Here is a 14852-nt window from a genome sequence, read left to right on the forward strand (position 1 = left end):
TTCTAAATCTCTGAATTCAACACTGACTGGTTGGATTTAGGGGGAGGTAGACACAGAATGACACTTGCCAAACTACTACTACAAATATATGAAGGCAGTCTGTATGCCCCACTTCAATTTAAACAGCTGTAATCCGGAGGTGAAATTAAACAAGCATTAACAAAGCCTCTAATTGTAGCATTTTATAAGTGGAAGTGCTGGTTACTGGATGGGTGAGGATGTGTATGTTTGTGTGAATCGAGGAGTCAATGACTGCATGGGTTGAATGAGTGGCTGGGTAAATGTGGGTTTCTGGGTATATGGGGGTCGGTGAATGGGAGTGAATAGCTTAATGTGAATGGGTGAATGTGAGCGGGTAGGTGAATGATAGATGGGGAGAGGGTGAGTGCATTGTTGAATACAGGTGGGTGAGTAGGTGAATGAGAGTAAACAGTTAGTTGGATGTGGAAGGATAATATTGATTAGGGCTTGAAAGGAATCTATCCAGTCACAGCCTCTTAGCCAGGTCTAAAACCTAAGTGGACTAATGCATTCACGACATAGATTTCTGTTTGATTCTGTAAGCAGAGATTTGAATCCCAGCATGTCCACTAATAATCACATGAACACTCGCTCGGCACAATTTCATGATCGTATTTGTGCGCAACTACTATTTGCAATCACCAGCCGCCACTGGGCAAAGGAATTTGCTTCAAGGACAGATTGTAGTTTCCAACAGCGCTATTAGGTAACCAAAAACCACAACCAATAACATCAGACTGACCCTCACCAAAAGATACGCCTGGGGTAGGAGTGTCAAGTAGGCCAAAGTAAAGGCTCCATTTGCACCACATTCACCATTATCATTTTACCCCAGATTTTGAGAGACAATTCAAAGTACTAATCCTAGCAAATGGTCAAGGGTGGAATCACATCAGGAATTTGTACAATTGACTACACACATTTTCTAGTTACTAAAAATAATAAACATTCCAATAAAACAGCCAAAAGTGGTGATATGGCAAATATGGGGCTGTGACTTAGTTGGACCTCCGACAGATGGGGAATTAAATCTTATGCTGACATTGGATGAATCTAGGTAAGTGGTGACCCTGCTACATAAAGCAACAGAAGGGGTAATAAGTATACAACACTCTAGCAAAGGCTTACTGGATGCTGGCAAATGGACTATCATCCTAGGTTTACAGGTCAGAAATTCCAAAAAATCTAGTTTAACTTAATTAGATTTAACATATGCCACTGTACATACACAATGCCACAGAGCCTGCACAAAGTACCCCAGTTGCCCGATACATCCCCCAGATTCTCCACTGCATAAGCTGATATCATTCACTTTCATGTGAGATGGTCTCATGATCAGCAATTACAAAAACAAAAGAAATATCAAACACCTAACCACAAGTCTTAAAGATGAACCCAAAATAATTTTTTTTTTTAAACGGGAGACATGCCTACTGGACCGATGCCTAGGTCCAATGATTACGTACCTTGGAATTTCCCCCAGGTGTCAGACTGGATCCGGATATTTTTGTTAGCAGTACCCCTGCGCGACAGTACGTGGTGTCGGTCAACCCCGTGTCCATTGTCGGCGTCGTGGTCACCTAAATGACATCGCAATACCAACTTAGACGCCGCCCCTGTACGCTGACATCAGTTCTGACTTAGAGCATCTATTTACAATAGGGGACATGAATAAGGATGGCTGATCAGGCAGCCAAAAAAAAGCAGAAATAGCAGCCAAGATAGCCTTGGAGAATGCCCAGAGCAGAGCCCTACTGGGCCAAGGAGAGTATGTACAAGAGGACCTCTGAAAGAAGGGCAGAAAGGGGATCCACAGTCTTTGCCGTGCACCATGCCACAAACTTGTTCCATCTACAGGTGTATATCGATTTAATGGAGAGACACCAAGATGACATTACAGACTTCGGGTGGATGGTCAAAAGCTGTCAACTGTTGGCGCTCAATCTCCACACAAGGAGGTAGAGGCTGGACAAGTTTGGGTGAAGAACTGTGCACCAGACTCTTCGTGCCCAGTCTGGAGGCACAAGAATAACTTGGGCCAGGTCGCGCTTGATCTTCTTGAGCACTTGGGGCAGAAGTGGTACAGGCGGAAAGGCGTACAGGAGGCCGCAGTTCCACTCGAAACAAAAGCCGCCGTTGAGCAAGTGCCACCTTGGAAACTCCAATGCGCAGTACTGCTAACATCGCACATTCTTTTCGGTGGTGAACAGATCTACTAACCAAGGCTCTCCCCACTGCTGCCACTGCTGAAAGACATTGCGGCACCTCTGGATGGAGATGCTATTGGTGATCGACCAGGCACTCACAGCTGAGTTCTCCAGCCCTGGTGTTCAGAGAACCTGCCAGGTGTTGAACCACCAGGGTCAAGCCCTGATGTTCCAGCCATGACTACAGGTGGAGAGCCTCCTGAGAAAGCGTCCTTGACTCCACTCTGCCCTGTTTGTTGCACTACCACATGGCGGTTTTGTTGTTGGTCAACAACTGCACCACTTTTCCTTTGAGAGAGGAAAAGAATGCCTTCAGTGCCAGTGTGATCGCTCAGAGCTTCAGAAGGTTGATATGGAGACCGGACTCCGCAGGAGACCAGACGCCTCTGATCTCCGCCCCTCCCAGATGGCTGTCCCATCCCAGGAGTGACATCTGGTTGAGGCAGGAAGAGGGATCTGCCTCTGACCCAATCTTGGTTCGTTAGATTCCCCTGATGCTGCGCCCCACTGGAATTTCAGGTCCCACTGCAGAGCCCACATATGTCATCTGGCAACAAGGCCCAGCAGCCTCAGGGTCCTTCTCACCGAAATCTGGGATGAAACATCGGTATCATAGCCCAAATATCCTGGACTCGCTGCCCGGGAGGATAGGCCCACAACTGCACTGAGTCCAGAACTGCCTTGATGAAAGGGAGCGTCTGAAAGGGAGTCAATTGTGACCTCAGCACATTTATAGTGAACCCTAGCGAACGCAGGAGGTCCGCTATAGTCTGGAGTTGGAGGCAACAGCCTGGGGCGAGCCGGCCTTCAACAACCAGTCATGGAGATAGAGGGAAGACTGAAACCCCTGGTCTGCGCAGATGAGCTACGACCACCGCCATCACTTTCGTGAACATCCAAGGGGCTCTGGTAAGGCAAAAGGGGAGCACGGTGAACTGAAGGTGCTCCTAGACCACCGTGAACCGAAGATAGCGTCTGTGGGCTGGCAGGACGGGAATATGGAAATGTGTCCTACAAGTTCAACGCCACCATCTAGTCTCCGGGGTCGAGGGCAGACAGGACCTGAACCAACGGGAGCATTTTGAACTTCTCCTTCTGGAGGAAGCGGTTGAGGTCCCTGAGGTCTAGAATAGGATGCAGGCGTTTGTCCTTCTTGGGCTCCAGAAAGTAGCGGGAATAGCAACTACAACCTGTTTAAGGCGCAGGGACTCTCTATAGCTTCCTTGGCCAAGAGAGCTGAGACTTCCTGGCAGAGAAGCTTCAAATGATCCTCCGACATGGGATCAAAAGATGGGGGCATAGAGGGAGGTGTAGTCTTGAAGGGGAGGGAGTAACCCTTCCGGACAATTTGCACAACCCACCTGTCCGACGTGATGGATTGTCAGTGGGGGAGGTGATGCGAATCCTGGCTCCCACTGGCTGTTGATGGGCCTGAAACGTCAGACTAGGAAGGTTTGGTGGCTGCGGCTAAGGGGGAGGGGTTGGGGGTAAGGTGGACTGACCTGCCCACTGTCTCCCAGACCCGCGAGATCGCTGGTTCCCACATCCGCGGCCACGCAGAGGATGGGCAGCTTGCATGAACCAGTGACTAGGTTGGGCCGGACGTGGTTAAGTGCTCCTTCCGTAGCCACGAAAGGGACGAAAAGCAGACTGGAGTAGGCGAGAAGGTGCAGCGAGGCTCAAAGAACTGGCCGTAGCCCGAGAATCTTTCAAGCGCTCCAGCCCAAGTCTGCTTTGTCGCCAAAAAGATTATGTCCATCAAAGACCATGTCCATCAAAGTTGACTGCACATCTCTCGAAAAGTCAGATGTCCTCAACCAGGTGTAGCGCCTAAAGGCTACCGACGTAGCAATCATTCGGCCCATTGAGTCAGTGGTATCCAGTCCACACCTTATCGTGAATTTGGCTGCGTCTCTCCCATCCACCACTGCCTGGGAGAGAACAGCCTAGACCTCCTCCAGGTACTGAGGCAGCACCTGCGCAACCGTATCCCAGATGGTATTGGAGTATCGGCCCAAGAGGCAAACGGTATTCACGGACCGCCGTGCCAAGCTGGAGGACGAGAACATGCACTTCCGAAGATGGTCCAGCTTTTGGGATTCCCTATCTGGAGGGGAAGAAGGAAATGAGCCCTTTGAAGAAGAGGCTTCGACCACTGAGCTCTCCGAGGGAAGGGTGTTGGGTTAGGAACACTGGGCAAGGCGTTGGTGGCGGGCAATCGTTCTCTTCACAGGAGCCCCTGTGCTGGGCTTGGACCAGGTGCCCAGGAGGACGTCAGTGAGGGCTTCAATAAACAGCAATAGCGGTTCAGGAGTGGACGCCGCAGGCTGAAGTACCTCTGAGGAGGTTAGTCCTGGCTGCCAATGAAGGGAGCTCAAGTCCCAAGACCTTCGCACCACCACAGCATAGGACAATCCCTCCTCCGTAACCACGGTAGGGGGAGAAAGCAAGACAAAGTCTGGAGAAGAGTCCAGACCACTTGCATCACCCAAGTCCTCTCACCAGTCTGGTTCCTCAAGCTGGTCTGTTAAAGGGTCTAGTGACCCCTCCCAGTCCTCTTCACCACCCTCTGGTCAGTAGGGAAAACCAGCGTTGAACAGGGGAACAAAAGTGACGCCGATCCGGGGCCAACTCAGGGAAGGGGACGGAGCCGGCCAGTGGCACGGTGGGCATAATCACCAGGATCGATGCAGGATAAGGTCGAGTGAGAATGACTGGCGTCGATCTGGATCCAGGCCTGGATCCACAAGGGCCCTCCATCGCCGGGGCTGGAGCCACTTGCATCGAAGGCCCAGAAACCCCAACCCGCTCCGCGGGGTCCGAAGGCACGCCGGCAGAGTTGGGCTGCCCAAAGAGGAGGTGTAAGGCCTCATAAAATTGGCAGAGTTGGGTAGGAGACGCTCCGGGTCCCGGAAATGGGGGCAGGCGCGGAATCAGGCACCATAACCGGAGTTTTTGAGCGACAACACTAAATTCTGTGTCGCATCATCCGACCGACGTGGAAAAGGTGAAGAGCACTTGTGCTTCTTTGTCATCTTCTTGTGTTTGGACTTAGCCGAAGACCTCGACGACTTGGAATGAGACAAGGAGTAGGGGCTCCGCAAACGGCCTAGAGTACTTCCTCTCGAACGAGACCAACAACGCAGGGCCGCCTGCCGAGCCTACAGTAACTTTCGGGACTGCTCCTGCAAAGTCTTCGGATTCATAGCCGGGCAGTCAGAGTTCGGCTTCGGGTCGTGGTCGCGCTGCAGACACCAGAGGCACACGAAGTGCGGTTTCGTCACAGACATCATCTTGTGACATGCACCGCAGGGCTTGAAACCAGTCCGAAGTTGGGACATCCCTCGCGCAGCAGGAGTCTAAGACTTGAAAAAGACCGACAAAACGTCGGAAAAACCTTGCCAAAAAATGACCAAGGGGTATCTCTCTCCGGAACTGCCCTAGGCTGGAGAGGAAAAAGACGTCAGTGCGCAGGGGCAGTGTCTAAGTAGGCACTCCGACGTCATCCCGGCGACCACGATGACAGACACTGGGTCGACCGACACCACCTACCAACACGCAGGGGCACTGCTAAGAAAAATCAACGGATCCAGTCCAACGCCTGGGGGAAATTCCAAGGTCAGGAATCTACAACTAACTGTCTCTTTCAGATGTAAAAATTTAGCCTTCTTGCTTGCCAAAAGACAGACGGCCATGGCATGGAAACACTTGAATGCCACTCAATTCTTAAACAACAAAGGAGAAGGGTGGAGGTTCCATGATCATAGTGTAGGTTACAACACTGCTAACTTTTGGGAGGAATATGGCATGAATTTATTAGGGGAATTACATTTTAGGATGAGTTGATTTACTGTACTACATACTGTATTACAAGATTAAACAAATATTATCAATTATGTAGTGATTGTATGTTCTACAATAGAGATACGAGTAGATACTTACCATATGTGGAGTTGCATCTTGAAGGGCAGTCTAAAGTGAAACATGATGTTGGACTGATATTAGGGACAAACCTTTAACCAGCAACAAAGGTCAACTTAGCTATGAATGGCCGACTAGAAGTTGATTAACTGTGAGATGTCATGGCCTGGGTTTTTGCTTTCACAGGATACTAATACGTGCAGACAGATAAAATGCTTATTTTTTTCTGAACTATTGTAACTGATATCATAATTGCCTCCAATAAATGAACAACATTTAACATGTGCTCATTCTTCAAAGTAAACCCAAGCTAATATTCAACATTCATTTTCATATTTACCTGCTGGGAAGAACTGTAATTGTCTGTATGGTTGGGGAAAAGTTCAAGTGTTAAAGACTGCTGCTTCCCAATTCCAGGAAAAAGATCCAGGTTTGTGCCCCCCTCCAAGTCAGACACTGTGCTTTCCAAAGAATCCACTGTAAAATAGGTTATTCATTAGTTTACATATAGTTTATGAAAAATATAACTCATTACCATCTATAACTACAGCACAGATCTCCAATTTTAGCAAATCATTTAGCATCTAAACAAAAATTCATTGACATATTTTACAAATCACAATATCACAGTCAATTTCCGAATATTCTTTGCTGAACTCTGTAATTCTTGGTCAGTCATAGCAAAACGTTTGTCCATTAATAAAGAGGTGGTTAATTTCCCAAGTATATTAAATGGTTTTCAGTTAAGTAAGATATTCTCACAAACCTTACTGAAAATTCTACAAGTCCGGCAAAATCTAAGAAAGGGACATCCATACTATTATTATCTGTAGACTCTTAGTATAATTAAATACAAACTTCATTTTTTTAACCTTTGGATATGTCACCAGTTTCTAAAAGCAAAGTGGATTGCTACTTAATATATGCATGACAATAACTAGTATTATGAAGGCAAACCAAAACAACTGACAGTGAATACTCCATTTAACCAACTTCGATCTTTTTCTCAAAAACCTATAATGAGACGGACTGATTATTATTTCATACCTTTGAGTCTTAACTTACAAAAGGAATCTGATTGGTGTTCTATCCATCTGTCAATCAGTATTTCAGATGAACCAGGAGTAGCTTCAGATAAAGCAAATTAGCAGTTCTTGCCCAACAAGAAGTAAACCCAGATATAAATAATAACTCCACCAGATGGATTTACAAACTCCAAGCTTGCCACAATAGTATGAGGTTGGACCCATTATGAAAGATCTTTAGCCAACTTTTATCTGTATGGCACTAAAAATGCATGTTCTTAAAAGCTCAATTATGATGCATCTAAATCTTGAGTTTTTTTCCAAAACTATCCTAAACTGTTCTGAGAATGGGATGAAATTTGAGCTTTGTTTTTAAACAGATAAAAAATGCATTAATAAAAGGCAATGTGATTTAAGGGTATGTTTGTTTTTTCTCCATTAAAAATGGTTTGAATTTCCAAGCTATTCCAGCATGGTTGCTTCGTTATTAGTCTTTCATCACTATTGAATGTTAGCACTCAATTGCTTTATTTTGCCAGTATATGACTGATAATTCTTCAGAAAAAAATGTTAACTTATAGAGATAGCACCCACCCCAACTTCACGAGACAACGCTACTCCTCAACAGGTCCTGCTCAACTAGACGTCCGGCCACCGACGCCCCCGGCTTCAACCGCGAGGAGTTTGATCTGCAACGCCTGTGACTTCTAGGGCCCGACAACTCCTGCGGACGCCAGCTCTTTAGGGCTCATCGAGAGGTCGCCGACGCCCTGCATTTCAAAAGGTACTGTTTGCGGGTCTTCCCGACACCGTAGCTGGCCCGCAACGCTGCGATCAGGCAGAACTGTTTGGATTTGTTGTTCACGATGCCGTGATAGCCCCAGACGGCGCTATCGACTTCAAGGAACTGTATTTCAAGTCTATTTTGATTATTGAAGATTTCTGAGAACTGTATGGTTGATTTTCTATCGTTTTTGGTCTTGTTTGGGATATATAAAAATATTGGATATTTTTCTAAACTGGTGTGGTGTCCTGTTGTAGTGTCTTAACTGTATTACTGTTGGTTATGTGCAAATGCTTTACACACTGCCTCTAATACAAGTCTGACTGCTCGTGCCAAGCTACTAAGGGGGTGAGCAGAGGTTATTTTAGGAGTGCAAATTCCTTACCCTGACTTGAAGGAAGGGTCCCTACTTGGACAAAGCTGCAAACCCCTGCCAACTAGAGATCCCCATTTCTCACAGCAATGTTGTAGTGCTAATTACTCTGAACTTATTTATTTTATATAAGAGGTTTTATATAGCGCTGGCCTGCCCCGAAGGTATCGGAGCGCTTTACAACAGATACATTGCAGAGATTCACAAAAAAAAAAAAGAAAAAAAAAAGAAAAACAGTACCAGAGCAAGACGATGGTTGGGAGATCTGCTTCGCAGTCTTGGGGACAAGGAGTCAAAGCAGCGCGAGGTGTCTGCTTCCCCGCTCCGACTGATCCTATCGGTTCCCTAGGGAGCGGTCGAGGAACAGGATTTTGAATTGGCTTATGAATTTTACAAAAGAGGGAATGGTTCTGATGTGAGGGGGAATAGAGTTCCAGATTTTGGGCGCGCTCCCAGCGAACAATCGTGCCGCAGTTTTTTGTTTGAGTTTTTAGCGGGATGAGTAGAAGGTAGTTAGAGCTTCTGAGGTTCCTGGCCTGACTGACTTTTTTGAGTTTGGCTGCCAAATATTCGGGATTGCCAGTGTGTAGGGTTTTATGTGTGAGGCAGGCTGTTCTGAAGCTAACCCGCATTTTGACTAGGAGCCACTTAAGTTCTCTGAGTGCAGGAGAAATATGGTCGAATTTCTTGATTCCGGTGACCATTCTGGCTGCCGCATTCAGAGTTGTTTTGATGGGAGCCAGATGTGATTTTGCTATTCCTGAGAGGACTGCGTTCCCATAGTCCAGTCTTGACAGCACCAGTGCTTGAGTGGCCTGTTTAAGATCATTAGGCGGAATGAAAGGTTTTATTTTGTTCAATAGTTTTAGGTTAAGGAAAGCGCTCTTGGCCGAATTCTTGATGTGTCTGGTCATGTCCAGTTTCAGGTCTAGCGTGATGCTAGTGATTTGACAGTCGGCTAGGGTGAAATTCCCGTTGAGCGCATCGACGGCTTTTAGCCATTCAGCAATTGGGGGGGGTTCTACTCTTTGTTCGAGATGAGGAGTATCTCGGTTTTGTCGGGGTTTAGTTTAAGGTGATTGCATGACAGCCAGTGTTGAACATCTCTCAGTACGTCATTGAGTCTTTGAATGTCTCTGATGGAGGCTGTTTCCAGGTATATCTGGGTATTGTCAGCATAAAGATGGAAGCGGATGTTGGCTTTTTTGAGTAGTTTGGTAAGAGGTTCCATGTAGTTGTTAAAAGAGTTGCGAGGAGAGCACTGAGCCTTGAGGGACTCCCTTGTTGACTGGGTGAATGTCTGATGCAAAGTTTTTTATTTTTATTTTTTGAGCGCGATGGTGCAGGAAGGAAGAGAACCATTGGAGGACCGCCTCGCGAAGACCGGCTCTTTCTTGAAAAGCCCTAATGAGGAGTTTGTGGTCTACCGTATCGAATGCTGTCGATGGGTCTAGGAGAATGAGGAGGCAGTATTGGTCAGAGTCTAGTGATTTGTGGATATCGTCAATGATGTTGAGGGTCGCGGTTTCGGTGCTACAGCCTTTTCTGAAGCCAGACTGATGGAAGTCCAGGAGGTTGATGTTGTCCAGGTGTTGGGTTAGTTGTTGGAGTACGCATCTTTCTAGGATTTTGGACAGAAGGGGAAGGTTAGAGACAGGTCTAAAGTTATTCAAATCCCTATGTCAAGGCCGGGTTTTTTCAGCAAAGGTGTGACTTGTACAACTTTAAGGCAGTCTGGAACGACTCCATTTTTCATGGAGCTGTTTATGATCGTGCTTCAGCTTTTTGGTCAGTAGGGGTGGAATGGGGTCTAGAACATGAGATGAGGGTTTGGAGGTGGAGATCAGATTGATTATCTCAGTTTCCTGAATGGGGCGGAAGCTTAGCCAAGAACTGGAAGAGGGACAAGGAGCGAAAGCATACGCCCCGGACGTGCTGCTTTTTGTGGGGTGAGTATTGTTAGTGTCCAGTTGTAGAAATCAAAAACCTTTTAAGGGGTTCACTGATGCACCTGGTCCTTAAACAAACAAAGAAGAGATTGGCACAGAAGCTGTAATATCAAAAGAATGCATTTATTAACCTCACATGAGGGAGACTGCGTCAATACGGTTCCCTCAGGCCACTGTAGAAGGCAGTCAAAGGAGTACAGAGAACAGGGGCATTATATATGCATTTGTTGCATAGTCAGCATGGGACCAAGGGGAGGTACTGGCACATACAAGAATAGTTATTGACTAATATGGGTATACAAAAATTGCTTGCTCAAAGTGGTAGGGGAGACTTTTCTCCTTACATCAGTAAAAACAGCCTGACAGTTATATACTAAGAGCAGGTGCATTCTGGCAGCTATAGGACTTTGAGCATGTGCAAGGCTCTGGCTCAGTGCTGAAGAAGTTAACTGTATCACATGACACAAGCAGAATACAAGGGCAGTCAACAGTGAAGAGGGAGAAAGCACATGGCGAGCATATGGCTAACTAAAACGGCTGCCACAAACAAAATGGCTTCAGCACATGCTAACAGCGATTTCAGCTAGTTTTCCACACAGTGAGAGTTCGATCTTAGTAATCTTGTCATTAAATAAGTTTGCGAAGTTATCGCAGAGTTCTTTGGATGTCTGTATTGAGGAAGCAGCGGGCTTGGTTTGTTGCCTGATGATGTTATAGAGCTCTTTGGGTCTATTTTTTTGCGCTATCCAGCGCAGAGCGGAAAAAAGGGGATTTCTTTTTCTTGATATGATTGTTGTACTTCCTACGAGCTGTTCTGAGTTATTCGCGGAGGGTGGACTGGAGTTATTCCTCCAGCTTCTTTCTTTGGCTCTTACTTGTCTCCTTTCGGAATTGATGTCAGTGTTGAACCATGACCTGGACGGAATGGCTCAGCTTTTTTTTTTTAACTTTAGAGGAGCTAGTTGGTCAAGCATAGCCACCAAATTTGAGTTGCAAAGCGAGGTGAGTTCAGTTGTGGAGAGGTGGTCGTTGGCGCAGGGAAGGAGCAAGCGTATCCTTTCTTCTATGGCTACCATGGGAAGTTGGGAGAGTATTTTTTGGTTGATATGAAATAAGATCATGTGATGGTCCGACCAGTCCATGGGGAGTATGTGGTCGATCGTAATTGCGTCTCGTTGAGCGATAATGGCATCCAAGGTAGCTCCTTTGTAGTGTGCTTCCTCTGAGCAGAGTTAGGCTAAATTGTTGTCACAGAGAAGATTGGATATCGTTTGAATTAGCGGGTTGTTTGTTTCATTTCACCGAAGGTTTAGATCACAAAGAATTAGGCTGTTGGCGTCTCCGAGAGCACAGTGAGCAATCAGGTCAGATAAATGCTCTCCGAATGCAGAGGTGTTGCCTGGTGAGTGATAGAGAAGGTGGCAGAGTAGTGCTCCATCATCTTTAGTCTTTATATTGGTGGTAAGACATTCAAAGGTGTTGTACTTGCATGAGTCTATTTCCATGATGGCAATGTTGTCCTTATGAATGATAGCTCCCCCTCGTTGGTCTTTTCTGTCTTTGTTAATAGAAAAACCTGGGGGCACAAGCATGTCTAGGCATGGTGAGGAGAGCTTATTGAACCACGTCTCCGTGACTCCGTGTACTTATATCCCAGTGGTCATGTGACTCGGGCAAGATACTACTACATCCAGCATGCACCAAAAATGTAAAAGTAAAATCCAAACTGTGTCAAATGCTCATCCTGCTTAATTGCGTTTTTTTCCATACACAGTCTCAAATGTCTTTTGAATAAAGTGCACGTTGAGAAATAAAAGTCACATCTTTTTGCATGATTACCAGCTTAGCTCATTTCATGGTGCCTTGCTGCAGATCTTGGCTTCCTTAAAAATGCCAAGTTGAGTCAGAGTCGGCAGGAAGAGTACATACTCCTCCTCTCCCTTTCTAGTCCTCCTGGAAAAATACCTTGGAAATCCTTCATGGTCACACAAGGGCAAGCAGGACATGCTCCCAATTTAAATCCATTAAAAAATCTCCAAATGTTGGGAGCCCCTGTCCCTACAGGGCAGCTTCAAAGTGGGCATGGAGAATCCCGTAAAAGGCATATATATTTACAGAGGCTAAAGTAGGTAATACGAATGCTCGCTTTTGTGGTAGTGTGGGCGAGCAGTTGGGCTCATCAGACGGCTGTGTTAAGCATTTGCTGTAAACATTCAGGCAAGAAATGAATACACACACTTAATAACTAAATCTGAAACCAATGGTTTGTAAAAATATTAATTTCTGTATGCTTATTACTTGGAATCAAAGATACTCCGTTGGAGTGAAATACGTTTTGCCATATCACAGTTTTTCAGTATAAAAAGTGGACACTGCATTTTTCAAGCATTCTGTGTTAACATTATGGAAGGAAAACAGTAATGCAATTTTACAGGTAAGTAAACGGGATTTAGGATCAACACTGGGCAAGGGCCAGGTAAGTGTGAGGACTGCACACCAGGTGCAATGGGGCGGTTGGGTGCAGAGGTCGAATTCGGTCATTGGGCCCAATGTTAAACAATAGAGACCGGGGGCACTCAAAGAGGTGCCGGTTGACAGTAGGTAATATCTGAGTTGTGGGTCAATTTCCGGGGGTTTGGAACAGCACTGGGGGGGGGGGCTACGAGGCAGCCCTCAGCGGCACGGAGGTGTTCGGGTGCAGAGTGCCAACGCAGCGTTGAGCGCCCAATGCAAATCAATTGGAGAATGAAGATTTCGAACCAAGGCCACAGACTTGGACCAGGAAGCTGGATGAAGTAAACAGGTGGCTCTGGAGGTAAATTGGGATCCTGAAGAACTCAGTGACACCATCGGTTGAACTTCCCAAGGCTGGAGGCTGCGCATGCAGAGGTCTTAGGACGTTGGAAAAGTCTTACCGAGCCAGTCATGGTTGGGGGACCCTTCGTGTTGAGGCGGCAGGAGGGGTTGTGAAGTCCAGGAGAGCTCACTCTGGAGAGGACTCAAGCTCAGGACTGCTGAGGAAGCTTCTTGGCACCAGTGGACCACATCAACTTGGGCCGGAGGCATCGGGTGCAGGGGTGGGTCTGGAGGTATGGTTGTGCAGTTCAGCAGGCCACTGAACCTCTTGTTATTCGTTCTGTTGTGAGCAGGGCCACTGTCCACGGGAGTTATTGGTCTTTGAGGAAGGCAGGCAGTCAGTCCTCCCAGGGTTTGGAGGACACTGGGTCCACAGGATAAGTCCCTTTTTGGGGCATGTCTCTTTGCGTGCTGCAGACAGGCTGGTAGGGCTTGTGACCAAGTCAGCTGCTGTCTGGAGTCTTCACTGCTGGTACAGCTCTTCGGGCCTCCTTTTTTAGGTCACAGGACTCAGAGGATCAAGGCTCAGAGGTGCCCCTAAATACAAAATGTATGGGCGTTAAAGGTGCTGGCAGGTAGCAGCCGAAGGCCTACATACCTTTAGCGTTACTACACCCTTTGTATGTCCACTCCGTTTTGGGGAGCGGGAATATCCTTAATCCTATTGGCTATAATCCTCGCAACCAATATAGAGGATTTTCCAAAGAGGGCGTCCCTTCAGCTTGGGACACCTTACAAGTGATCCTGGCTGAGAAGGGACACACCTCTCCTCCTTACTAATTTTCCAGTCGACCTTGCTGCCAAAAGTAGGGCTTGGTCAGGGGGGCGGGCATCTCCACTAGCTGGAGAGGCCCTGGCTAGCATAACAAAGGGAAGGAAGCCTTAGAGGCTCACCGCCCTTGAATGCTTGAGGGTAGGTGTCAAGCACCTCCACCCAAAACAGGCTTTGTCACTGACCCACGAGAACACAAGGCTTCCATCTCAGGTGGTCCGAAACATGTCTGGAAGTGGCAGGCTGGTGCAAACCAGTCAGCTACACACTAGTAGTTTGGTAGGTTTTCAGGGGGCACCTCTGAGATGCACTACGAGTGCATTTATTAATGAATCCAACACTGGCATCTGTGTGGGTTCATTCAGCCGAGATGCTTGGTACCAAACATCTTGGGATTCGGTGACGCCATCATTGAGATGTACAACTCGTATTGACAAGCTCCCAGCCCATGTAATCAGTATGGCTTCACGATGCACTTATAATGTCTAAGAATGGACTTAGACACTATACAGGCATACCTGCTCATGCAGTTATGCCCTCACAAGAAGTAAAATGCACCCCACCTTAGGGCTGTAAGGCCTGCTGTAGGGGTCACTAACCTATTTCTCTTGCAGTCCTGGAAGACACTGTACAATGGGATATGTGCCAGGTAGACTTTTCACTTTTAGCTGCACCAAAATACGCAGGCTGCAGTGGCAGTGTGCATGTGTTTGATGAGGGGTCTCTTAGGGTGTCATAATACACGCTGCAGCCCTTATTGACCCTCTCTGGTCACTATGCCCTTGGAACCACTGGTACCTTTTACAAGAGATTTATATGTGGGCTAGAGGTGTGCCAATTGTGAAAACAAAGGTACAGTTTTAAAAAAAAATATATTTTTATTGGCATTTATAAACTTAGAAAAGTACACTTTCATGGAGAATTTCAAGATACATTAGTCGACA

At 46.8% G+C, this 14852-nt stretch overlaps 1 protein-coding gene across 6 annotated transcripts in view; it reads right to left on the bottom strand.

Annotated features, from left to right (window-relative positions):
* RALGAPB (Ral GTPase activating protein non-catalytic subunit beta) overlaps window positions 1-14852 on the bottom strand; it is a 2310294-nt gene that overhangs the window by 324547 nt on the left and 1970895 nt on the right. For 3 of the 6 annotated variants that reach the window (XM_085618928.1, XM_085618926.1, XM_085618927.1), the window contains exons 26-27: window positions 6490-6626; window positions 6171-6200 (exon numbers count right to left, since the gene is read on the bottom strand). In XM_085618928.1, the coding sequence (XP_085475054.1) occupies window positions 6171-6200; window positions 6490-6626 (167 nt within the window). The remainder of the gene's footprint in view (window positions 1-6170; window positions 6201-6489; window positions 6627-14852) is intronic. The other 3 variants (XM_085618929.1, XM_085618931.1, XM_085618930.1) reach the window with 1 other exon arrangement.

The sequence above is a fragment of the Triturus cristatus genome, chromosome 7 (genome assembly GCF_964204655.1).
Source record: "Triturus cristatus chromosome 7, aTriCri1.1, whole genome shotgun sequence".
Taxonomy (NCBI): Eukaryota; Metazoa; Chordata; class Amphibia; order Caudata; family Salamandridae; genus Triturus; species Triturus cristatus.